Here is a 25,427-nt window from a genome sequence, read left to right as displayed (position 1 = left end):
TGCTAGGACGTTTTGGAGTCTGAGCCTGTGAATTGCACAGGGGAGGAGTAGAACAGAGCAAACCAGCAAACTGATTTAGATAAACAGTGTTGTTTAGCACGGCCGAGCTCTAAATAGTGTCTAAAATAGTGAATATGAGTGTAGGTGCCTTCTGTCTGAGCCTGGCCCTACAGAATGTTCTGTCCATTACCATATGATTAAAATAGTTTATTAAATTAATTAAAATTAGACCAATGACCCAATGTCCTTCATGCATAAAGCACATAGAATATTTGTTTGATGTGAAATACTGTGTACACATCAGAGTCGGTGCAGTCCTTGCTTCCTTGGCAATGTCAGGTGACCCCAGCCCCAGTGATTAGTATGGTGTGGCTTTGCCTGCAGGCCAATGCACTATATTAGCACAGGGCATTATTTGTTACTTATTCTGTGTATATTACCCCACCCAAAAACGTACCTCTGTTTTGATCTTTCAGTGACTCTTTGGCACCCCCTGATCTTATCTCTGGTGTTAGGAAGCTATAGTGATTGGTCAGAACTCTGTATCAATACATTACTTTTGTACTATGAAGGGAGATGGCAGAATATGGAGTATATAGAGTACATAATGAGAGAGCTTTCAATTTGATTGTCTTTTCTCTTGTTATCTGGAGCTAAGCAGTGGGTGCCATGATTAGAAGCTTGTGTGATTGGACCTACAGTCACATCCTAACTCAATCCCTCTGTAATCAGGGCTCGGATCTGAGCTGGTGGGATCAGCCCATCCAGTGACTGTTAACCCTTTGCTCTTCTCCCATGTCCTCTGTGGATTCTGATCACTGTACATCTTGCTTCTTTCCTGGGCTTTGAACACATGAGGCGGTGGGAGTGTGAGCCTTCCCTACAGCAGGGAAACAATTCCTCCATTGTACTGTGTGCACCTGCTTTGCAAAATCAGATTTGCGAGATAGCAGGTCTGAATCACAAGTGAAGAACACAGGGCTCTGAAGTACAGTGGTTTAGACGCCCCTTGCTACTTAAAGCAACTTGAAACTTCACACGTTCTCCTTTTAAAATGTTTGATGCCAGTAGGTTTATGTCAATTTTAAGTCATACCTACTGAAAACTGTTGATTGCTACATGGGATTTGCCTGTTGTTTTCAATAAGCTATTTGTTCCAAGATGCAGAATTGACACTATGAAACCAGAGTTATGACTGAATTATGTCCCATCTGTGCATATTTTACATATTTTATATAGGGAACAGAAGATAAATATCATATATGAAAGATTAAATATAATCCAAGGGATTCATACAGTATATTGTTGCACTTCTAGACTAACTTTAAACGTCATTGTATTTATGGATTCCAAAAGAACAATGCATGTTTTACCAGAAATTGTGGTAAGGGACACACTCATGACCTTAAAACACATAAACACACAACAGATAGCCTGCCCGTGCCATCTGATCACTCAACAGATTTGGTGAAAAGACAGAGTTATATTTTTGGGCTCCAACTTGCATTTCATTACCATCACTGGAAAAAGTGGATGAACTGAAACTTTTGCAGTTGACACGTCTTAATAGGTTTGTTTTCAGTGATGTCAGTCATTAGCCAGATTTGACAAAAATGCGCAGTGGTAAACTCAGATGCATATGACACTTTGTCATTATCATGGAAACAGATTACAACTTTGTTCATGAAAATGTAAAAAAGTACTTGTGGAGCAGAGAAGGCTGTGTTAGCATACAGTTAACACATTTTTAATTATATTTTTGTTTTAGTCAGATCTTACAAGATCGCAATTTCGAAACATATGCAGAGTTTTTACATTATCTTACACAGGTCAGATTGGATAAAGGGAGAAAGAATATCCCCCCTCTCACCATTGCTGTCACCCACTCCAGGCTACCAGACAAAGGACCCCTAAACTTAAACCTGACAAATGCAATAGGACATGTTTTTAGGAAAGGGGAACTGCCAGGTTGACCTCCAGGATCCTGAAGATACAGCAGCAGGAGGGTGGCAGCTTGCAGCAGAGCAAGAAAGACCTGATGGCCCTGATCTTGTAAGGTGGTGAGGTGGCTGAGAGGTTTGGCTAGAGTGCATTGATTTCTGGTTCAGACTTTAGCTGTCCCACTGACTTGAGCAAGACCTTGAACCCCAAACCCATGATGTGGGGTGGTGTTGAGATGGCAGGGCTTGATCCTCCAGCAGAAGTAACCACTGAAGGAAGCAGTTTACCAGTGTGTGCTTTCTTAGATTTGAATCTCCTGACCATCACACTGTGCCTCCTTTCAAGTAAGATTATATTGTTTTCAGGCCAACAGCAGTTGTATGGTATTTCTTGTTGGGTACTTTCTTTTGAATAAATTTGCATATTCAGATGCACATGTCTTATAATAAAAAACATGTATCTGTTTTAGAGTTTCTGTAATTTGTCCAGTATGTAATAGAGTATTACAATATGTAATAGAGCCTGCAGTGTGTATAACCTGGAACAGGTCGAACCAGTATGCAGCAGGAATGTGTTTATCTTCAAGCTGTGTAGGGTTTCTTCAGTGAGGTTATTCCTGGTTCCAATGACTGTATAATGGTGTTAGAGCAGTGGGTCAACCTCTGACACCGTCTCTCTCTCTGTTTCTCAGAACTGTGGCAGCTGAAGTTAGGAAGCAAGTGTCCCGGGAATATGGCTCCCCGCAGCTGTCCAAGAAGCGAAGTGGAACCCAGCAGTCCGTAAGTTGCTATCTCTCCATCTCTTCTGTGTGTCCTGATGACCTCGGACACATTCGTGGACAACGGGATTTAGGGGTCTGCTATGCTCCCCATTCTTGGCATATAAGCTTTAGCCTTATTGTGCACAATAATGGCATGTATGGCTCATATGTGGAGCTCCGCTGCGTTGGGATCTGCTCAGTCTTGACCTGATATGGCCAGGCTTTGTGCTCACACATCGCTGTGCTCGAGAGGTGTTGAGGTAACAGTGTGTGCTCCCTGGCTTGGGCTGCACAGCGAGTGCTGAGGTGGAGGTGTCAGCAGGAGTACAGCACAGCCTTGGGCAGGCCTGACCCCAGCACCGACATGCTTCCTGTTGCCTCTGTCCTGCCCGGCCCTTCTGGTTCAAAGGAAGGTGTGATTTCAGTGAAGATTTCAGCAGGACTGGTCTGCCAGCGCCCTTATCTCCCTCCTGGAAGACTTGTTTTTCTTCCCTCTGCTTTGTGTCTGCCGTTGTTTTTCTTTGGCAGTAGGCGGGTCTTGATTTTCCAAGCCCCCTCAGCACAGAGAACAGTCTTCCCAGCTCTTTTTCCTCTTCCAGTATATTTATCCGGAAAGAAAGGACAAAGCAGAAAAGGCTGTTTTGCCTAAAAGAGTCTTTGTTCTTCATTAAATACAGGCACAAACTTTTGGATGTTTTAATCTTACACTCTTATGATTCTCAAAAATGACCCGAATTGCACTTGCAATTTCCTGTGCTGTTTTTGTTACTTCCATAGGAAAAAATAAAGTGAAATATTCCAGTGATGTTTAAAATAGCATATTTTTTCCAGCTGTATTTTACTCTCCTAGCATGCTGAATGAGATTAAATAGATAAGCAAGTAATTTTAACTCAAAGGAGACACAGAGGGGAACTGGCTCATGTCTTCTCTGGATGTTGTTACTGTACACTAGAGTTCTCAGTGACGTAGTTAGTCTATTTATTCAATTAGAATCACCTAGAATTCAAAAGAATAATTAGCAGAATTTTCTGCCCCAGCTTACTGAAAGAATCTGTTTCTTTAAAGCCAGAAAGAAGGGTGTCTGACAAGATAGTGAATAGACAGTGGAAACTATCACTCAATCCCAATATCCACTAGAAACCACAGAGAAGCCGCAAACCACAATGCTGTTTCTCGTCTTCCCCCTTCTGCTGTTACACCTCCCACCACCAGGTTGATTTTCATCACTGGTCCCCGGGGAGCAGCTGTTAACCTGCTATTGCTGCAGGCCTGGGCCAGCTGGTTTGCTGCCTGGTCTCCTGTGGGGCCGTCCACAGTGTGGGACAGGGCATTTCAGTCTCAATTCACTGGGCAGTTCCCCTCCAACCCCACAGGCTTGTAGTCTGCACTCACAGCTTATCCTTATCCTGACCTTACACCTTACAGGTGCATATTCTAGCAGCTAAGTGGACATAAACACGCAACCATTTAGTTAGAGCTGTAGCGGCAATGTTTGTTAATAAGACAGAATTAAGCGTTGGTATGCTGTCCTAAAGGAGGCCCCATCTCATCCTCCATCTCTGTGGTGCAGCCACAGAGAAAGTATTCATGCAGGCTGATTTAGGATGTTTTCTTTTGATAAGGAACAAGCTCCCAGACGGGGATGCACTTAGCTAAGTCTGGCTATCATGATCAATGGTCATCCATTGGCACCTATCTGTCTAGGGAGTGCCAGATGGACATCTGGACTGCATTCCTAGGTGTCAGGAGTAAGTGACTCATATCTCACCTTGATCAACCAATCAGGGACTGGTAGGGCTGAGTAACCCACGTGGGACTCTGATGCCCATGGAACTTTCAACCAATCAACGAGCTGAAGTTCCTCCAGGTAAAAACAGGCAACACAGAGAGCCTGTAAGATTCAGTGAGACTTCTGTGGACTTTTCTAAAGGGAATTCAAAGGAGAATTCCAGGGCAGGACAGCCCAGGAGCAGAAGGCTCCCAAGGGCAGGACATTCTCGCAGCGCGCCTCCTGACCATCCTGAGACTCAGCCTGGACAACCACGGAACGGCCAGTGTGTCCGAGTGCCAGAACTTTCCTTTGTTCTAAGAGTCTAGAGCGGAGGTTGCCAGAGAGTAACCAGAGGATCCACCCGAGGTTAGCATCAGCAGCAAGCCTCGTGAACAGGTCGGAACTGTGGACAGCTGAATCACTATTCAGAACTAGCGCTTCATCAGGAACAAACCGGTCCTCTTCCTGACTTGCTGGGACCCACAGTCATCCTTTCTCCTGTGCACAAACTTTGCTAGTTAAAGCCAACACTAACTAGTCGGTCAGTGAGCATCAGCAGCGCACCGTCGCAAGCCGCACAGCACAGCCTGGCACGGAGCCAGAGAGCGCGGATTGGACAGCAACAGCCTGCAACTGTTTCAGAGAGCCCGCAGGAGATCTGAATCCCCAGAGATTGGATGAGTATTCAACTTCAATGCATTACAGCTCGAGAATTCAATTGTTATCCCAACCAGTTGATATCAATTTAATTCCTAAGAGTTATGTACTTGTTTCAAGTATCTAATGTAGAAGTTATAACCAAGTTCATTTATGAAACGGTCTAAATGAATGATATACTGAACGTATGTCCTCTTGATATGTGTAACTCTTCGTAACTGATTGAATATATACCTTTTGTATTCTGATAACCCTCTCGATAAGATCTGTTAGGTTTACATGCATATTCTATGTATTAATAAATGTATCCTCGTGTATTAGTACCTGTGTGTGTGCGTTGTTTGAGTTATATCGCATGGTTGGATTCTAAAGCCATCGCAAGAATCAACTTTGTGATTTACTGCTACAATTAATAATTGTCACAGTAAGTGCCCAAACCCTACAGAACTGGTGCCTTCAGAGAGCCACTACATTTACATTTTGGCTATGGCAACGTTACAGAGCACTAATCACAGACCTGTGCAGGCCAGACTGCTTTATATCTCTGGCTGTCCCCTTGCCTTCTGACCCAGTTTGAGTGATTTACAGAATCCGCAACTGACTTTCAACTGTCTAAACATGCAAGAGCCGAGTGATGAGGAATACTTGTGCTAGGACTTCAGTCTATGGAGTGAAATATACACAGAGAGAAAGTGTTTGTGAAATACATTTTTTTTCACTATTTTGACATTTTTAAACTTAAGTATTACTTTAACTTAAATCAATATGTAATTGCTTATTCCAGCGAATAAATACTAGTGACCAGTCATCCACTATTCTTGTAGCTGATCTTCCCAAATGCGCAGTGTTAATGATCGTCTCAAGGAGCTAATGCCTGCTTTATTAACATCGCTTCACTGCTAAGATCAGTGCTCCCTAACTTGGCTTCTGGTGTGGGCGAAGAACCTCCTGTGTAGCTGTAGCTGTGTCCTTGTGCTGAGAGCCGGGTGAGTCAGTGCGTGTGTGTGTGTTGCTCAGGTGCCTCTCACTGAGGTGGTGGAGCCGGTGGATTTCGAGGACTATGTCAACACCCACCCCCCGGCGGCTGAGCCCGGACTGCTGAGGGAGCTCGTCGACTTCCCTGCCGACGACCTGGAGCTGGTCCTGGAGGAGCGGGAATGTCGCACCCTGGAGCCTGGTCTGCCTGAGGATGAGTGAGTGACCCACAGCGCCTCAGAGCCTTGTCGTATTAGTAGTGCGAGCAAAGATCTCTGCTTCTCCCTGTGTCTTATGTCTGTGATTTAAACATAAATGACAGCCTCCTACAACACCAAATACATTACGCTTTCAGCTATTGTGTTTGTTCCTCCTCTGTTTCATGCTTGGTGTTATACCAACATGTTTTCAAGGTTGCCTGCTTTGTAATCTTAGGTTTGGTTGTCCCTACTCCTGAACAGCAGTCTTTAGAGATGCTTTCATCCAAGCTCTTTGTAAATGTTTTAAGATCAATTATTTCTGTTTTTTTTTAACACCTAAAATTACAAAGGAGTTTTTTTTTGTTCTGTGCATTGTACAAAACCTGCTTGCAGTGATTTGTGCTTGTTCTTGTGCTTGTGCCTGGCTTTATAAAGCGTTGTGTGGTGGGGGCAATCCAGAGATAGATTAAGTCACTCCTGTCCCATTATGTGCCCGTCTGCACACCTGTAGCACAGCACTGGTGTTTAACAGTGGTTTTGGTTGCTGTTTGCATAGTGCCTTGGACCCTCGTGTCAGGGATGCTCTGGGTGTCTACACAGATGACTGGCTCATCATCCAGAGGAAGTAAGTAACCAAGCCTTCTGTTTCTCTTTTTAAATCATGATGTTGAGGCTGTTTTGTTACAGGTCTTGCATTTTAAGGTCAAAAATTAAAAATATGAACATTCACCAGATGGGTACCAATAAAATGGCTTCATTGGTATATTCCAATGGTATATATTCAGGTTTTAGAGGAAAATTAGTGTTAGAGGGGGAATGCTCTGGTTTGGGTGTCTGCTTAGTCGGCATAGTAATGCATTAAACCCCCTCAAAAGAAAAGTTTCTTTCCTAGTGCTGTTTGAGAAGTGGCTTGAATTGTTTAAATGCATGCTCTTTGAAAACCAGGGCTGGCATTGTCTAGGGTGTTACCGCCAAGCTCCTAGAGCCTATCTGTCGCACAGGTACCAGCGGTTCAGTACCATCTATAGCGCCATCACTGCGGAGAAGCTGAGAGAGAGGCAGAGAGGCCTGTCCAAGCAGATCTTCGAGCTGGACGATGCAGCAGAGGATCGCAGCAGCCAGGATGACCAGGTAACTGACCTGACCTGACCTGTGGCCATGGTCGGGACTGTGTGAGAGTGGCACGCTTCAAGCAGTGAGTTCTTCGAAAGCTCTATTGTCTCAAAACAACATTCCAATAATAATGGAATAATTAGTGGAAATTCTGTTTAAAAATCATTTCTCAAAGAAGACAAAAAGTTTAATTAGAGGATGTTAGTTTTTTGGGTAAGTAAGTTGTTGTGTTTAAAAGGACTTCTCAGTTGAGTTGAATGTGAGGGGAGGAGGACACGCTCTGAAACATCACTTCTCTATAGAGCGATCCACTGTGTGAGGACTTGACTTCTACATGCCACTTTCATTCTACACGCCAGTTAAACATGCTAACATCTGAAAACTCTCATTCTTGCTGGTGTGTCTGCACACTAATCCAGTTTTCCTCCCATCTCTCCTGTTATGTGCGTCTGCCCCTGTGTGTGTGCCACCCTGCCCACTTACCTCCTGTCTACACGTGTTCGTCAGGAGGATCTCAAGCGTCGCTCGGTGTCTCTGGACGACACTCCGCGGGGCAGCTGGGCCTCTAGTATCTTTGACCTGAAGAACTCGGCACCGGACTGCCTGCTGCCCTCCCTTCTGGAGCGCAGCGCCCCCGAGGAGATAGACAACCGGAACGCAGAGAAGAGGAGGGAAGGCCGGCACCCTGACCTGCTAGGGCTCTTCCCTGCTCCTGACGAGGTCAGTGCTGCCCAGCACCACGTGCCTTTCACTGCCTGCAGTCCATCTGATCTGTCCATGTGTGACCCAATGCTCATGGACACAACAGGCCAGCCATTCATTCATCTGTGTGAACAGGGTTGATCTGTGTGATGGCTGTGCTCCTTGGCTCGGCAGTCTGACAGTCTGTTGCGTTGTGTTGACAGGACGAGGCTGTGGAACGCTGCACCATTCCGGAAGTCCCCAAGGAGCACTTTGGACAGAGGATCATGGTCAAGTGCTTGTCCCTGAAGTGAGTGCTTGAGAGGACACTGGGAACGAGCATACATAGCACACATCCGTTGTCTCAAACATTTACTTATGGGCTGATCTGGCTACTTTTTAAAAAAGGACTTGTTTTTGCAACAGAAAGAAATGTTTAGACAGCCTGCTGGTGTTTTTGGAATAACATTGTGACAAATACTTGGTGCGACACACAAGGATGTTGTGTGAAGAGAGGGGAGCCAGTGTAAGTATTTTTTGTAAGAGGAGTGTGGCCCACTGCCAGGTTCTCAGTCAGTGGAGTTGCACCACATGCAATCAAGAAACACCCTAGATCCCTCCAGTGATATGAAACTGGTTTGCTGCAGGAAGTTAGACAAAAGTCCTTTCTGGGCCGTGCAGAAAGGAAAGCGAAGGGAGTGCGGTGAGCTCGTTGTTTGTTGTTGGAGATTTTGTGGATGAAACCCCGATGCTGTGAGAACAGAGAATTCATTCCTAGAAGTTCCCAAGTTCTGTCACATTTTTGGCCATTTGTACCTTGTGTGAGTTCCAGAATACAAATTGTATACAGTTCTATTTGCTTTAATTTTAATGGTAGCAATATAACTGTAGATTGTAGTTGAATTGCCTGGGGAGGGAATCTGAGAACCCTTCACTTCTGTATCGGCAGCTTTGGATACTCGAAGGGTCTTTCTCAATAATAAAAATAGTACAGTTGTCCATTCAGATATCACCCCTTGACAGTGCTGCTCCCATTCATCTCCAGTCCCAGCGCCTGTGAGACTTGGCTAGATGTGGAGCTTTGAGAAAGACCATGTGGAACTGCTGGAGGAGGGCTAGTCCTGGGTTACTTTCGTATTTCCACAGCATTAGAAGATGAAGCTTGACTCCATCTGTCGGAAAAGGATGTTTAGGAATTTCAGTAGTAATGCTGATGATGTTTGCTTGTTTATTTTCAGGTTTGAAATCGAGATTGAGCCAATCTTTGGGGTTCTGGCCCTGTATGACGTGAAGGAAAAGAAAAAGGTGACTTGGCAGTTTTCCAAACAGGCAACGCTGCCTCAAGCCCTCATTCAGTTATTGCCTGGGTTGTGCTTTCTCTGGGGTCATTGTGGCTCTTACTGATGGACCTGACTCTTCAATCTGACTAGGAACAGCAGGCGTTTGTTCTGATTTCATCAACACAACAAGTGGTTCACCTTCTATAACTTAAGAAGGTCACAAACGAGAGGAGGGTATTGATCCTGTCTTGTTTGTTTGGCTTCTGGAAATGTATTGATCCTAGGATCTCACCCAGCCATTTCTTAATTCCAGAATCAGCTTTATAACAGAGCTGCACAGTTTTTTCCAGACTTCTACAGTCCTTGGTGTGAATTGCCACTTGTTGTTTAACCCTAAATGATCTCCTGTTAGTTTTCTCTCATGTCCCTAGTTTCACTAACTCTGTCCCTTGTTTGACTCTCGCAGTGGCCTTTGAGGATTTTCAAATGCTTGTCAGGTTCCCCAACATCCCTGTCTGTAACTGAAGAGATAAAACAAAATTGATTCTGCATTTTGCTGGTTGGTCCTTGTCTAATTCAGAACATTTTTGTTCAAATAGTTGAAATATCCTGATAGCCGTCATACAGCAGGAGTGTACTGTATATGAACTCTCACTCATTCAGTCGTTCTTGACTCACCAACACCAACCCAGTTTGAATGACAGTAGACCTTCTAGTGACACAGAAAGAGTCGGGTTTTATTTGTGTGCGATTCTAAGTCTTGTGATGTGGGAACGTGAAGGGGTAAGAGTAAGACAAACTAGCCAGCAGCCTTGCTGAAGCGGGCTGTGGGACTCTCCGAGGAATACCTGGCTGAGATTCTTGCATGGCAGTTGGCCTCTTGTTGTTTGTAACGTCTGTCTCTTACCCCAGATCTCAGAGAATTTCTACTTCGACCTGAACTCGGACCAGATGAAGAGCATGCTGCGGCCCCACACTCCCCACGTAGCCATCTCCACGCTGACGCGCTCCGCCATCTTCTCCATCACCTACCCCTCGCCCGACATCTTCCTCGTCATCAAGGTGGAGCTGCAGGGGGCACAGGGGTGGAGAGTGCAGACAAGGAGGCAATAGCTCAAGCTTGGGTTGAATTTGCATTATTTACCCCTCATGCAGAATGGCTGCAGGGACTTCCGTAGAAGGAGGGTTTTGAAATTAATAGTACATTTTGAGTAACATGCTGTTTTTCCTGAGCAAGGGTACTTTTATTGGGTGTTTTTTGTGATCTAAGGATCTGTGCGACAGTGGTACAGTTACCATAGCAATTCCTGTTTTTGTTGACACAGGAAGAGAAATAGTAGTTTTTGGCTTTGAATAGGGTCTAAAAACCTTCTGTATGTTAAAACTTCCTTGAGTACTTTATAAAAAAGATTATAGTGCATCCCTTAGAGTGTCATTCAATTCAGTTTGCTTTTGTATCACTTTAAATTTTGATTGACAGTAAAAGGGCTTGTCTACCCAAACAAGTGAGGAGCCCATTTGTAACCTTTGCTATATCTTTGTGTTGCTGTGTTCTTAGCTAGAGAAGGTGCTCCAACAGGGAGATATTGGGGAGTGCTGTGAGCCCTACATGGTCATGAAGGAGTCCGATTCAGCCAAGGTAGGAGCACTGCCATCTGGTGGTCAATCTAGGAGCTGCAGGATCAGTGACTGGATTAATGTCTGGCCATACAAATGTAACAATTTCCCATGCAAAACTTTGCCAAAGCCACTTTTTTAACAGACAAGTCATTTTGTAAAACAGGGGAGTGGTTAAATGAGTTAGAACAGGGAATTTACTAACTACTGTCTTTTGAGAAAATATTTACAGTCAAATGCATCATCTTTTTGTAATATGTAATTATATATTTATAACCAGCACTCTCTCTGATGTGACTGTAGCTCTTCTCAGACATTTCCTTATAAAATATGGTACTGTATCATCCAGATACTATGTGGCTCACCCCCCTGTTTTTGAAGGTGGAACAGTCCACTCCCAAAAAAGCCAGTGTGAATTTGAAGTTTCCTATTGCTATGTTAAGTGTGAGATCTGGCTGGTTAGTTTGTGATCATTTTTATTTCATGATTGTGATTTTTAAAGCACTTTCAGTACCAAAACCTAAGTGCTGTAAGATCATTGTTTGACTAAAATTTCAAAGTCTTTTAAGTTAATTATTACACATAAACACATATTGAGGATCTATTGTACTGTCACATGTTTCAATAGTGTGGCTTTAATGAATGGATTAGCAGACCTACCAAGTTATCTAAAGGGCATTGTGACCATTACATTATTTTCTGTATTCTGCTGTTGTAAGTACTTGACGGGCCTCTCCCAGCACTTGTTTTGTGCTGAAGAAAGCAGTGCAAAATGAGTTTATGATGGCAGTTAGTTTTCTTCATTTAATTTTCTCTTTTTCACTACCCTGCAATTAGTTAATGTGCTGGGTAGGCCTGTTCTAGCTTTTCATTTAAAACAAGCTTTCCAGGCTCTGGGATGAAGAACTAAATCCTGTTTATCTCTCTGTCTCTTCCTCTCGCCTCTTTCTCTCCCTCTTCTCTCCCCCTGCCATGACTTTCCTTTCACTCTCCCTGTTTTTCTTTCCCCCACCCTCTCCTTTCTCCATTCTTCTGCTCCTCTTCTCTCTGCTGTCCCCTCTTTCCTCTCCTAGCACAAAGAGAAGCTCGAGAAGCTGCGCGGCCAGGCGGAGCAGTACTGCGCTCGGCTCGGGAGATACCGTATGCCTTTTGCTTGGACCGCCATTCACCTGATGAACATTGTCAGCAGCGTGGGTGGCCTGGACCGCGGGGACTCGGACTCTGACAGCGGTACAGTGGACAGATATATGGACACAAACAAATGACTTTACTGAGAACAGTCCACACTGAATAGCTTATCATCTGTGTGTGTGGCAAGTCTATGCGGAGAGCAGTGATTGGATCATAGAGCACAGTGGTGAAGGAATGCAGGGTGCGGTTGCAGAGCCTGTCCTGTAGGTGTCATTGTCTCCTCAAGGCTGGAGTCTAAACCAGAAGATCTGACATGTTCAAGTCCCGAGACTGATTGTTCCCCTTTTTGTTTTTGTAATGATCTGTTTCTTGATGAAAGATATTTCGGATTCTTCCTTTTGCAGAACGGAAGGGGACTTGGAATGAGCGGAAGAAAAAGACATTTGAGCGCATGAGTATGGGCGAGGAGATGTGCAACTTTACTAACTTCCGGCCTGCCACACTCACCGTCACCAACTTCTTCAAACAGGCAAGTGTGGAGGCAGCTATGGAGGTTTTATTTCATTGCAGGGTCAGCAGGACCTATTCCTGCTGAGAACTGAACATTGATCATTCATGTTGTATTTATGAGCACTGATGATGGTAGGGGACTATGGAGATGTCATTTCTGTTAACTTTGTGCTTTGTTTCCACTTCAGCAATTTCTTTCAGAATCTAAAAGGAGAATTTTCTGCTTTTTTTGCATTAAACACTTCGGAGGCTATGTGGACAGCTGCTGTGTTTTGCCTTAGAGCCAGTGATTGTATTAGGATTGGAACCTCTAGGTGTCACTTCCACGCCAGTCCATCCCCCTGATTTCTGCACCAGCTGTTGTAGCTGACGTCGCAAGGGCCCTAGAAAATGTCTTGAAGGCGAAGGCCCATGCTGTTTGTATTGGGCCGCCACAGCAGTCCATGTCCGTGACCCCTGTTTAGTGGCTGATTGCTATGTGTTGTTGTGGACGGATGACTGTGCAGGACAGCTCTCAATGCCAGGGACATCTAATACTTTGCCAATAGAGTTGCCTGCGTGCTGTAGCTCTCTCACTCTCGCACAGTGAACCTTGCTGGGTCAGACATGTTGCATCAAAGAGGCAGACAGGGTGATGCAAGTTTGCTGGGGTACTCAAGGCCATCAGTCTGAGCCAGCTAAGCACACCTGCAAAATATTTTTTTTATTAAATCTGCTTAATTAAATCTGACTCAAAGTAAGAACTAATAATTCTATTAATGGGTTTCCACAATAAATCTTGGCTATGACAGATTCTGCCTACCATTGAGAATGTGCTGCCATATGGACATACCATGAATTATGAGCACATGATTGAAGCCAGCAATGGAAAATAAACAGACAGGGCTGAGGGACTCCTCTCATCAATGTACTGTACTGACCTTGGGTCAGTCCCAGTAACCTCCCTATCTGCTATAGGAACATGATCGCATTGCCCAACAGCAGCACATTACAGAAGCACATTTCAGAAGTCTTATTAGTTTGTTTCAGATATTTCACAATGTTAATGTTTACCTGTTACAAGGATCTGGCTGGTAACTGAGAGTTGTTGCTCAAACTCCCGCAGCTCACTCACAGTTTGAAGAGGTGAATATGGGTGAACGCAATCTTAAAATCATTTGAACTGTGTTTGCAAATACAGCTGATCCCTTGTCAGAAGCCATGAAACAGATCCTGAAACAAGCCTGTGAACTCTGTTGGAACGACCCAGTGTTCTCTTTGGGTTTCTGAAAAGTGAAAAACAAATCTCCTTTCGCTGTGGCAGAACGTGTACCTTGTGTTTGCAGACCAGGAAAGTGCTGTGAAGGCAGGTGTGTCTGTGTTTCAGGAGGGGGATCGCCTGAGTGACGAGGACCTCTACAAGTTCCTTGCTGACATGCGAAGACCCTCGTCATTGCTGCGCAGACTGCGGCCTGTCACAGGTGAGCCATGGGAAGAACTCCTACTTACTGAACAAATGCTAAGTGCCTTTGCTGGCGTAGTTTCTTTTTCCTCCGTCAGTGTGAGTCAGAGCTCTTATTCAGATGGGTTTTCAATGAGAATGTGAGATACAGTAGGAGACGGTAGAAGGCTAGCCAGCCCAACTTGCTCACAGAGTGTCTAGCAGGTTGATGCTAAGCAGTGATTGTACTGTCCTGACCGCCCCCCTCAGCCCAGCTGAAGATTGACATCTCCCCCGCTCCGGACAGTCCACACTACTGCCTGTCACCCGAGCTGCTGCACGTCAAGCCCTACCCAGACCTGCGTGTCCGGCCCACCAAGGAGGTGCTGGAGTTCCCTGCCCGCTACATCTACGTCCCGTACACCACATACAGGTGTGTACCCCTCGCTCAGACTGTCTTCGACCGCCTTTGCCTTTCAGGAAGTCCTGCAGAAGGTCTTTGCCAGAACACTGACTGCAGTCTCCATTCCCTCGACTGTGGCAGGAGATTTCTCCTCCGATTGTTGGCAGGCTTGAGACTGGAGTCAGTGGCCTTATCTGGAAGAACAAAAACCTGACATGGGATGTATGTCAGTGCTTTACGAGTTAATGGCTGGATTACCTGATGTTGCCATGAAGTTAGAACCCCAGCTTTAATTGTAGTCTCTTTTGTTACCAGCAGAACAGTTTCTGCTAATTGACACAGTTTACTTATATCATAATGCCAAAAATACAAGTTTACTAATATTTTTTTCTTAATTTCAGTGATGTAATGCAAATTTCACAGATACATTTACTGCAATTTCATATAATACTTACAATAATGTAAAGGATAAATCTGTAATATAAAGAGATGCTGAATAGTCCAGGACTCTTTTAACGTGATTTCAAACTGGGATTTTAAATTTGTGTTTCTTCCAGTAGTATGTGAATTGAGGTGTGCTACCCCTCAGATTGGTATTCTTGTGAAGCATAGTACACATAAAAGATTTTTAAATCTTAATTGAAATTGACGTTTGTTTTTAAATAACACAGGCAAGCAAATTGCACAGTTATTCTACACATTGAACACTGCTGACCCAGTTAGTGAAAAGTCAGTGTGGAATAGGTTTCATAATTGTAAACTTTATTTTACACAACATCTTTAATCATCTTAAAGCACATTACAATGTATAAAAAGAACACATCAGAATAAAAATAAAATGTTACAAATGCTGCATGTAAAAACAGAAGATAATCACTAAAAAGCCTTCCTGAAAAGGTTTTCAGCTACATATATATAAATGGTTGACAAGTCTCTAATTCAGGGTGGTGTTCCAGAGTTTTGAAGTATAATTTCAGAATATAAGCACAGCAGCAAACGAGACCAATTGACTCTTCTAGTCTGTTTGATAGTTATTTAGTAATTGATTTCAGGATCTCATCCATCTGTTTCCTGAAAGAAGCCTGGCTATTGGCTTCTACAGCATGGCTGTGTAGCTTGTTCAGACTCCCACAACCCAGTTGCCCGCAAATCTAAATTGTCTGCACTCATCCAATTTGTCTGAATACAGGAATGGGACCACTGCAGAAAAGACATGCAGTGTGGATAGGGGACCTGGAGTGCTATCTTTTTCATAGAGTTAATTTACAGGCTTGCCCAGAAAATTCTAAATTTCTCCCATGCCTTGAAAACAAAATAAAACAAAAAATCCCCTGCTTCACTCCACTACAGATGTCTCGGCTCCTGCATTCAAAAGTTACTGAAGATTAGCCTGTCTAATTCCGTGAGATTCCATAAGAAAGTTTGTGAACAAAGCTGGATCCTTCGGTTGGCCACGCACCAAGCTTTAATCTGGGTCTTGCTGAGTGCCTTTCATGAGTGTTCAATTCCATTGCTCCCAGCTCATTGTTCAGCGTTGACAGATCTCCAGCCTGTAAGGAGCGCATGTAGCTTAGGATGGTCCTGGGGTCCTTGCTGGGTGGCCATCAAGAAATTGTAAGTTGCAGATGTACCTCGACTCACTCAAGAGTCAATCTGAAAGAAAAGGCCTCTCTTAACACACTTCACTTTAGCCTACTCGAGTAAAATGCCCTGTTGTGTACAGTAAATCAGTACTCTACTCTCATCATTGTAAATGAGAATTTACACACAGTTGACTTTTGTGTCTAAATCTATGATTAAATCACAAATAAATACTTTACAGCTCGGAAATAACCAAGATCAAATATTAAAATAATTCAAGAGAATCGTCTGAATTGTTTCTCTCACGTTGCGCTGCTATACTGTACCAGGCGCTGCAGTTGCATCAGCTGTCTGCTCTGCTCTTCCACCTGTTGCCTCTGTCTCTGCACCAGGACTGCGAGGGTCCTCAGAACTTTATAATGTCTCTCGCTCAGCTTCTGCACCACAGAACACAGACAGATGCCAATTAGAGAGCAGGACCGCAGGAGAGGCCTCGGTAAAGTCAGTATGGAGAACAGTTATGTCCGCATGTCTTGTGATTGAGGGAATGCCTTTCTGATCTGAAGCTGCTGATCTTCCTTCAGTTAAAATAACTAGGAAAAAAACATGTATGATAGCTTAATTGGAATTTTCAGAATAGTTCATATATACAGTACTGCTAACATCCTTAATTGTGCTCCTTTTTATCATAGCATGTATCCCAGAACTCGTAAAACAAACAGCCTTACTACAATACTGAAGCAATACTTTAGTGGCTCGATACCCAGCATACCACCAATCAGACAAACACCCCAGCGCCCGGTCACTTGGTCTTTTGAAAGACAGCTGTGTATACACCGTGGGTGCCCTGATTCTTGGTTTTAAGTTCACAGAGCCCTGTATTATTTGCAACTTTTGTTGGAATCTGCTGAGAGAGGCCCTAAAGAACAGGTGGCTGCACTTACCTTGAGGACAGAGATCTGCACCTGCGCTGAGCTCTTCTCCATGGTGCTCACGCTCTTCTCCGCACTGCTCACCTGCTTCTGCAGGGACTCCTGGTGCTCCAGCACCTTCTCAAACAGCTTTTTAATACCCCTGGCCTGGCGCTGCAGCTCGGCGTCCTCCACCTGCATGCCACATGGTGACACTGCAAATCAGTGCTGATAGCCTTCCGCCGATCTTTGGGCACCGTTCAGATGCAAGAACTGACTAGAATATCTTCAGCTAATAACATCAGTATTCAGATTTAGTCAAAATAAGCACTAATGTCAAATCTTGGATGCTGGTAGGATAGTGAGGTCATATCTCACCTGCAGCTGCCTGACAGCTGTCTTCACTTGTTCTTCCGCTGTCTTGGCGTCTACCATTTCTTTTCCCAGCAGGCCTAGCTTCTCCTCCTTTGAATCCAGGCGGTGGGATATACGGGCAATTTTGTCATTGGTGCTGTGGTACATCTCGTGTAGTGCCTGGCTGAACTGCAGCACCCCGTACATCAAGACGTTGACGTCGTCCACTGAAGCCACCCTCTGGTGTTTGCCAGGCGGCTGCCCGTCATCCAGCAGGTCTTGGATGGGCACGGGCAGTCCTGGACCCCATGTTGCCAGCAGAACCCCGCAAAGCAAGACCAGGGAGCCCTTCATTTCGAGAAGCAGCCAACCAATCCTAATGACACCCATCACAGAAAAGAAGAAAATCCAACCTTAGGGCCAACTAATTGAAATGCATGAAATCACCTATCAAATCTAGAACTCAAAGCTCTGAGTTTTATTCTTCCAATCCAGAGCAACCCTGAAATGTTATCTTTGTGCAACCTTATATCTCACCGTACATGATAATGTATACATTTTAACTTATATAATATAAGAAATCCCTTTGTCCAAGTAAAGCAATGAAATAGAGGCATGTAACTTGTATGCTAGACTAAACCTTCATCCATGACTGCTGTCAACGATTGTAAGTATTCTAAAGGCTGCAAAGTGATATCTTTTGTGTTTTGGTCCTGTACTGTGTAATCACTTGCTTGTACAACAGAACTTCTGTGAGCTCATTTAAGTTCCAGCTTCAAACCTACCTACTCCCTCACTTCTGGTACTCCTGTGGCTGTGCTGATGGGTGTGCGCAAAGGTGCTGTCAGCTGGCGTGCTCAGAGCAGGGATCGCAGGTTTTCTCTTATAGTTCAGCCAGCTGGGTGTGCTCATCACAAAAAGGTTTTTGAGAGGCTGTTTTAGACGCCCACCCCCCGGTGCAACTATTTTTTTTCAAACATCACCTCATTAAGTAGCAATCATTAACCTTCCAGTGCCTGTTCTGTGTTTGCCATGACCGAATATAACTTGCAGAGCCTTCCTGCACTGGCCTTGACATCCAGGGAGCGGAGCAGACAGGGGCTGGTACAGTACTGCTGCAATCTCTTTTGCGAAACAGCCCTTCTGTGTCCAAGATGGTGCTTCAGTTTTCACCTGTGTGACCAGAGGTAGGCAGTACACTGGATCGAGGAGCTTCTCTGGATTCTTCCAGCCACTAAAGCATTAATAGAATTATTTCTATCCATCATGGGAGTTTTTTGTGCCAAAAAGTGGTAACTTTGCCATATGTGATGAGATGTAGAAATTCAATATTGATGGAGCCCTTTGATTCAAAGGCTCTGGCACAAGGTTTTGTTGTTGTGTTCAAGAATTTCTCAGTTTCTGATAAAGAGGTTTGCAGAAGAAATTTACTTCAATCAGTGAAGCAAGCAAAGCGGCAAAGCTTGTTGAAAGATTTACTTGTGTTCTCTTTTCGTGAACATTTTAAGTTCGTGAATTTTTTTAAAAACTTTTGGTCGTATGTAAATGAAAGCCCACATGAAGTTCCTGGCTTCACAAAACTGGTAAACTGTTTAGCAGAGCCCATATCTAGAGCTGTTTTCAGACTTTGTGTTTTTCCAATGAGGAATATACTGCTTAGGAAATTGTTAGCAATTTTGCTGCTTCACACAAGTTTCTCTGGAAGCCCACGCAGGGCTCTGCTCCAGACGGCTGACTGGTTTATGCTGACATCAGAGCACAGGCTAGCCTGTAGTGGGCGAACTGATTGGGCTGGCTTTTTGAGCCCAGCATGCCGCTGTAGTATTGAAGTGGTGTCTGGGAAGCACCCAGATCTTTGTTTTCCTTTACTTCCAGTAGAGTGACCTCAGCATGGCCGGATTCGATTTTTGTGATAAGCACTCTCCTCACGCACTCTTTTTTTCACTCGCTCAAGACCTCACCCACTCTGTGAAGTTTAGAAGCTATTTTCCACTCATAGTTTTTAGAATCCCTTAGTTCATTTGATTTAACATCTTTATTTTTCACATTCAAGAAACAGATAAGCAATTTAGATTCAGAAAAAATGCTGCTCTTGAGCAATTATTTTAATTCAGGGTTTTATGGAATGTTATTTACTGTAAATTATTTTTTGTCTTTTAATTTTCCTTCTAGAATTGCATTCATTTCCTCCTGGTAATCTGCAGCTCTCTTTTACCATTTATATGTGAAGTCTTCCTGTGTCCTGATATGAACAGTGAGGCTTTTTTTCTTTTATCCTGCGGCATTAAAATGAAAGTTTCTTCTTGACCCCAATTTTCTCTGGATTGAACTTCTCTTTGGTTTGAGATCACATGAAACACTGAAACATCAGCTTACAATGTTTTCAAAATAAAGGAGCCTGAATTGTACCTTGGTTACACAATCAGGCTAATTTATTTTGATATCCTGATGAGTACCCAGTGTTGAAGACTTGGGGGGATGGCTGTGCCTGGGCTGCTGTTGTGTGGGGTGCCTGTGGGATCCTGGTGCTGCCCTGTCTACGGTGTGTTTGTGCGCTGGGGTTACAGCTGGCATTACACACCTCACACTGTTTGCTTATTTGAGAACAGTCTCATAGGTCGGCCTCTCCAATGAGTGCATGCTAGCCCCTAATCATCTTCACTGTGCTCACTGCTGCCTTGTGGTTCCAGTAGATATGTGCAGGCAAATGGGAACAGAGGCCCAGTCTGACGTCCATTACTTCAATCATGAGCTCTAAATGGCTTTTCTCGTGTATGGGTGCTTTTACCTTTCAGGCAGTTAGGAAAAAATCTCCCTTTACTGCATTCTGATTTAGTGCATATTTGTTAAGAGTATTTGTTTTTCTACTCTACGGTTCTGGGTATGCTAATGAATGGCACTACAAAAAGGACAATATTACAGCCATGTTATGTCAGAAACGGATACAAAAATGATGGGTAACGTGTTTTTTAGCAATAACAATTTAATGTTTAGAAAGATTGGGTTTGCGTAAATTGGCAAACACTGTTCAGAACGGTTTCAGCAATTTCAGTCTGTTCACCAAGGTGAGACCTGCTAGTCCCACCTTTGAAGGTAACTGCTTCAGAGTGCTAGTAATAGTACAGTAATGGAAGGTACAGTAATTGGTAAAACGGTGTTGGGAAACTCTTGCCTTGAGAGATTGATATGGATTGAATACAGTGATCGGACCATTGTGACCTGATACGGGTTCCTAGCCATGTTGCAACAGTCTGGTGTGTAGCACTCTGGAAATAAGAAAGCATTGCTGGAGTGTTAATAACTGCACAGAACTTTGAGTCATGTTTAATTGTCCATGATCACTGTGTATTTTGCTCATAGCTGCTGTAAAAACATGTTTCTTCAATGTTTTCGCCCCTGGTACAGATGAACAGCTTGAAATTACCACTAACCCCCATGATTTTTTTAAGAGCTTGCAGTGTGGAAAAAAAGTAAACATTTTCAGTTCCTGACTAAGCAATTCTAAATGACAGTAGTTTAGGTTTAAAATTGCTTTGGTTCATCTGATATATACAGTACATGATAACAGTGAGTGAAAATGTTTTATATCAGAACTCAGTCATACACAGATGGGCTTATATCTCTGATACAAGGAATCCCCACCACCACCCAGTCAAATGAATTTCCTCTTTCAGTTACAGGCAGTGTTTTACATTACAAAGTGTGGTTGGCTTCAGGAGAATGAAACAGACATCCATGAGCTTCCCTGACCAGAACAATCCCCTAAATATCAAACCTGTACAAAACCTGTGGAATGGGGTGGAATTGTGCAGTTTAGTTCAACACGCCATTGTCCTTCATCACAGTCTCAGCTGACAGAGAAAATATTTCAGTGGGACACATTCTGCAGCTGGCAGAGGTCCATGGTGTTACTCGGTTGGCAGTTTGGCCAATGAGTTTACAACATGCCAATAGAGAGTCGAGCCCGGGCTGGTGTTGAACAGGCTTTCTTCTTTACTGAAGAGAAATTAGAGTGGTTTCTTTTATTGGAAGTCTAACAGAAACAAATGGCATCAGACTCTGGGTTTGCCACTGGCTGCTAGCAGGAGGTTCAAGGTTACTTTGGGCTCTCGTGTGTTTTGGAGATCAGAGTTGACAGGAGATCTTTGCCAGCCTGGCTCATTGTTTCAGCAGTCAGGGAGCACACAGCGCCTGCTGAGAGGGAGCATTGCGTCCTTCAGTAACCTCGGCTGTTTGTTTTGGGCAAGAGTGCAGGTTAAAAAAAGACACCATCTGTTTGGAGACCTGCACAGCAAATGTGGACGCCTGAATTTTAAAAGGAGTTGAGAGTTCTTTTTAAAATCACATCTAGTATTGGCTATCTCTTAACAGCATGCAATGGAAAACAGACAGTAAAAAATAATCCAGTTCTAGCCAATTAAGAATTTAATTTTTTGTAAGAATATGCAAATTGTATCTTTTGACATATAGCTTGGCTATAAGTCACAGCTCAGTATACTTTCAGAGAGGACTGTAGGCAATTTTCTGACCATCTAGACTGAAAAATCCTGAAATGTTTTCAATGATTGGATTGATTCTCTTTCTCCTACTCCTTTTCTCTCTCCCTGTCCTCTCTCACTATCTCCATTAGGAACCTCTTGTACGTGTACCCCCAGAGCCTGAACTTCAGCAGTCGGCAGGGCTCAGTGCGAAACATTGCTGTCAAGGTGCAGTTCATGGCGGGCGAGGACCCCAGCCAGGCCATGCCTGTGAGTAGACACCCCCTGTGCCATCAACCTCCTGTTCCATCAATATAGTCTCCATTTCTCCTGCCCTGCAAGTGCACAGATCAGGAGGGAGTTCATTTTCTAATCTTGCAGGAACTATCAGCTGTGCTGTGATCTGCCTCCTGCTGCACAGCTATTCTGTAGTAGTACCCCTGCTGACACTCATCTGTTTCCATCTTTATATATCAAATACCTTTGATCTGATTTTTAACCAGTATGTGGGGACTTGTATTGTAATCATTTATCTCATGTGCTTTGCCATGTATTACTTTGAATTTGTGTGTGTCAGACTTTGCTGGACAGTCAGATCATCCCTACAGTACAGACTATTTAGTAGACTATCTGCCTGTTTGAAGAGTTCTCTCTAGATATCTCAGCATGGTTTTTGGCTGTACCTGCAGGTTATTTTTGGGAAGTCTAGCTGCGGGGAGTTCTACAAAGAAGCCTACACTCCAGTCATCTACCATGACAAGTAAGCCCCTGAAGCATTTGTACTGAACATATACACTAGTCATCACATCTGTTTATTATCTTTGAATGCAGTGTTTTTTATACATACACAGTATTTGAGATTGTTACAGTTCTGCTATAAGGTATTGCTATTTTGGAAGGGGAAAGATACCCTAATGTGGAGTACCCTTGCTCTCTGAAGCATCAGCATATGAAATTCTGAGAGTCTGTGAAAGACCCTCATATGGAATTGTTCCCTACGTTTCCTTAATCCTGTGTTCTTTCTCTCCTCTCCTTCCAGAACTCCAGAGTTTTACGAGGAAATAAAGCTGAAGATCCCGGCGAACCTGACAGATAACCATCACTTCCTCTTCACCTTCTACCACATCAGCTGCCAGCAGAAGCAGAACACACCCCTGGAGACGCCTGTGGGGTACACGGTGAGGACTCGGGGCTGCCCCTCTAGTTGCCTTTCATAGTGCCTGAGACATTCAGTCTTTCACTTTCTTGGAAGGGATAATAAATACAATTTTTTTTGTGGCGCATAGTAGGAGGTGAAGGGAAGATTGTGAGTACCAGATTGTTCACCTACAGAAATCAACTTTCGACCATATTTCACCTCAGTGTGCATAAAAGATTAAAAGTGAGAGGAGACCATTCGGCTCAACTAACCCATTTGCAAGTTGGTAGTTAATTTATCCCAGGATCTCATCCAGCTGTTTCTTGAAAGAAGCCAGTGTATCAATTCCAAGCTTCAAACACATGTAATGTGGACGAATTGTCCATGTGTTTCTAGAAGCAAATAGTTGCTTTGTAAACAAATTGCACTTAGTAGTTTTCTAGCTGTCGTTCTTGATTGTGTTCATCGTGTTTGTGTTAGCATACTGCCATTTTAAGTTTGTTTCTGTTTGCTCAACTGAAAATGTTGAGGTTGCTGACTCTGCTGAATCTCTCTCTCTGTAGTGGATTCCACTAATGCAGCATGGCCGTCTTCGAACAGGCTCCTTCAGCCTGCCTGTGTCTGTGGAGAAGCCCCCCCCTAGCTACTCCGTGCTCACCCCTGATGTGAGTATCTTCCCTCAAAAAAAGAAGGTTTTCCAAGAACCCAACAAAATCTCAGACCGACATGAAACAAGTCTTCAGTTTCACTGTTCTTTTTAGGTTTTGTAGGATTGCCATGGGATGGTATGGACAGTATGTGCTTTCATTATTTTTCCTAATGTTACTTTTCACATTAGTTTTTAATTCTGAAATTCAAATGCTGAACCTCAGGCCTTAATTTTTTTTAAATCTGAGTAATGGTGCAAGTCTGACACTTAACTTCTGAACTGAAGAACTGACACTTTTCTTCAGAACTAATGAGATTTTTAATGGCAACAACGCCTCCAAACAAGAGCATCTGTAGTTAGAAAAAGACTTAAATTAGCCACACTGTTCAGTTTTTAGATAAGTTCTTTGAGAAACCCAAGATGGCTCAAAAGCTGGAAGGTGTTGCCTTTATGGAGGTTTGACAGGGTGAATTTGCATGGCATGACATGTTTAAGACAGTTAAAGCAATCATTCACTTTGCTTTGCCATGATTGCCCACAGTGTGTATTGTAGTTTCATTATTTGGAGTGCATAATGAGACTGTTCCAGAGGTGGGACTTACAGGACTCGCAAGTGTTCAAACCTGTTGCAGTGAGGTGCAGAAGTGCAGTATCCCAGCCTCCTGGGCAGAGCAGGAAAGCTCAGGACAAGGTCCGGAGCCCTAATGCACATGCTGTCGTGCCACTGCGTGGAGGCAGGGTTTGAATATATTGGGGAGTCTTAGGGAGCGGTCTCCCCAAAACAACCTGATTTCTTCACAACACCCTCTCTCCCACCAAGGACTCCTTATCGTATGTTTCCAGGCAGGTTTAGCCGAGAGACAACCAACCCACAGACTGCTCTGGTTCTGGCTCTGCAGTTATGTGGCCAGATGTAGAGAAACTGCTTTTGCCATCATGTTGCATCTGTCAGCACATGAGACAGAAAAATGAATGCATCATGCAGTGTTGTAGAAGACTGAGATATAAAACTGCAGCTTTGGTCTTCTGAATTAATGGAAGCTCTTGGTACAATTTGGGCATATTACAGCATTCAGGAAGAGCTTGAATCCTTGAAAACAAAGCAAGCATACAGTTTTCCCCGTAAGCTGACCTAGTATATCTCCTCATAAAATGTAAACTGGTGCTTTCTAATACATTTCTCTGCATCTGCTGTGTGTGATTTCATGACCCAGCTCAGGCCTGCTCAGCTAGGTCAGTGTTCAGTGTGGGCTTGGGTGCAGCTGTGGAAAGGAGGTTTTTAGGATCTGTTACATATACTTTGCTTTTCCTGTTATATGGCCCAGAAAGGATGTTGCAATGCATGATGGGTACATTGGTAATGCAATCAGTCTTGTCTCACAGGTGCAGCTGCCTGGTATGAAGTGGGTGGACAATCATAAAGGGGTGTTCACTGTCGAAGTCACTGCAGCTTCATCAGTGCACACACAGGTAAGTCTGTGTTCTAAGCATGCCAAACGGGTAAATGCTTTCATTATAGCTAAATATACTGCTGATGTGCTCAGCTCCCATGTTTGAATCCCACAACCATGTTCAAACCACCTGAGCCACCTGATCCCTTTCCTGAACTAATTCTCTAGGAGTAAGCTGAAGAAAGTCCATAATAGGGCCTAGCAGATCATTAAGACAGAGTTAATCTGATTCTGTACTGTTAAGTTAATTGTGGGTGCATGAATACAGCCTCCCACAATAAATGGGATCCATCAACAGGTTACTTCTTCCTCATTATTTACAGTTGGGTATACTGGAGCAAATCTAGGTACAACAGTAGAGTCCATTGTGGGTTCCTGAAGTTGACCCCATAATCCCTAATTAGG

General features: G+C 43.8%; 2 protein-coding genes across 5 annotated transcripts in view; one reads left to right on the top strand and one right to left on the bottom strand.

Moving 5' to 3' along the window:
- Window positions 1-25,427, top strand: part of dock6 (dedicator of cytokinesis 6) — a 69,639-nt gene that overhangs the window by 10,761 nt on the left and 33,451 nt on the right. For all 4 annotated transcript variants that reach the window (XM_088932454.1, XM_088932455.1, XM_088932453.1 and 1 more), the window contains exons 2-19: window positions 2,633-2,720; window positions 6,148-6,323; window positions 6,862-6,930; window positions 7,307-7,436; window positions 7,926-8,138; window positions 8,324-8,409; window positions 9,338-9,404; window positions 10,292-10,441; window positions 10,938-11,018; window positions 12,070-12,226; window positions 12,532-12,656; window positions 14,004-14,097; window positions 14,328-14,490; window positions 21,937-22,054; window positions 22,474-22,544; window positions 22,824-22,962; window positions 23,486-23,587; window positions 24,955-25,041. In XM_088932454.1, coding sequence (XP_088788580.1) covers window positions 2,633-2,720; window positions 6,148-6,323; window positions 6,862-6,930; window positions 7,307-7,436; window positions 7,926-8,138; window positions 8,324-8,409; window positions 9,338-9,404; window positions 10,292-10,441; window positions 10,938-11,018; window positions 12,070-12,226; window positions 12,532-12,656; window positions 14,004-14,097; window positions 14,328-14,490; window positions 21,937-22,054; window positions 22,474-22,544; window positions 22,824-22,962; window positions 23,486-23,587; window positions 24,955-25,041 — 2,116 coding nt within the window. The remainder of the gene's footprint in view (window positions 1-2,632; window positions 2,721-6,147; window positions 6,324-6,861; window positions 6,931-7,306; window positions 7,437-7,925; window positions 8,139-8,323; window positions 8,410-9,337; window positions 9,405-10,291; window positions 10,442-10,937; window positions 11,019-12,069; window positions 12,227-12,531; window positions 12,657-14,003; window positions 14,098-14,327; window positions 14,491-21,936; window positions 22,055-22,473; window positions 22,545-22,823; window positions 22,963-23,485; window positions 23,588-24,954; window positions 25,042-25,427) is intronic.
- angptl8 (angiopoietin like 8) lies at window positions 16,344-17,675 on the bottom strand. Its single transcript, XM_088932327.1, has 3 exons — window positions 17,331-17,675; window positions 16,986-17,147; window positions 16,344-16,478 (listed from the first exon to the last, which is right to left on the bottom strand). Exons 1-3 carry the CDS (start codon window positions 17,658-17,660, stop codon window positions 16,344-16,346), a joined length of 627 nt encoding a protein of 208 aa, XP_088788453.1. The 5' UTR covers window positions 17,661-17,675.

Source organism: Atractosteus spatula, chromosome 14, assembly GCF_055471065.1.
Source record: "Atractosteus spatula isolate fAtrSpa1 chromosome 14, fAtrSpa1.hap1, whole genome shotgun sequence".
NCBI classification, from domain to species: Eukaryota; Metazoa; Chordata; class Actinopteri; order Semionotiformes; family Lepisosteidae; genus Atractosteus; species Atractosteus spatula.
This window is presented reverse-complemented; position numbering and strand designations above follow the sequence as displayed.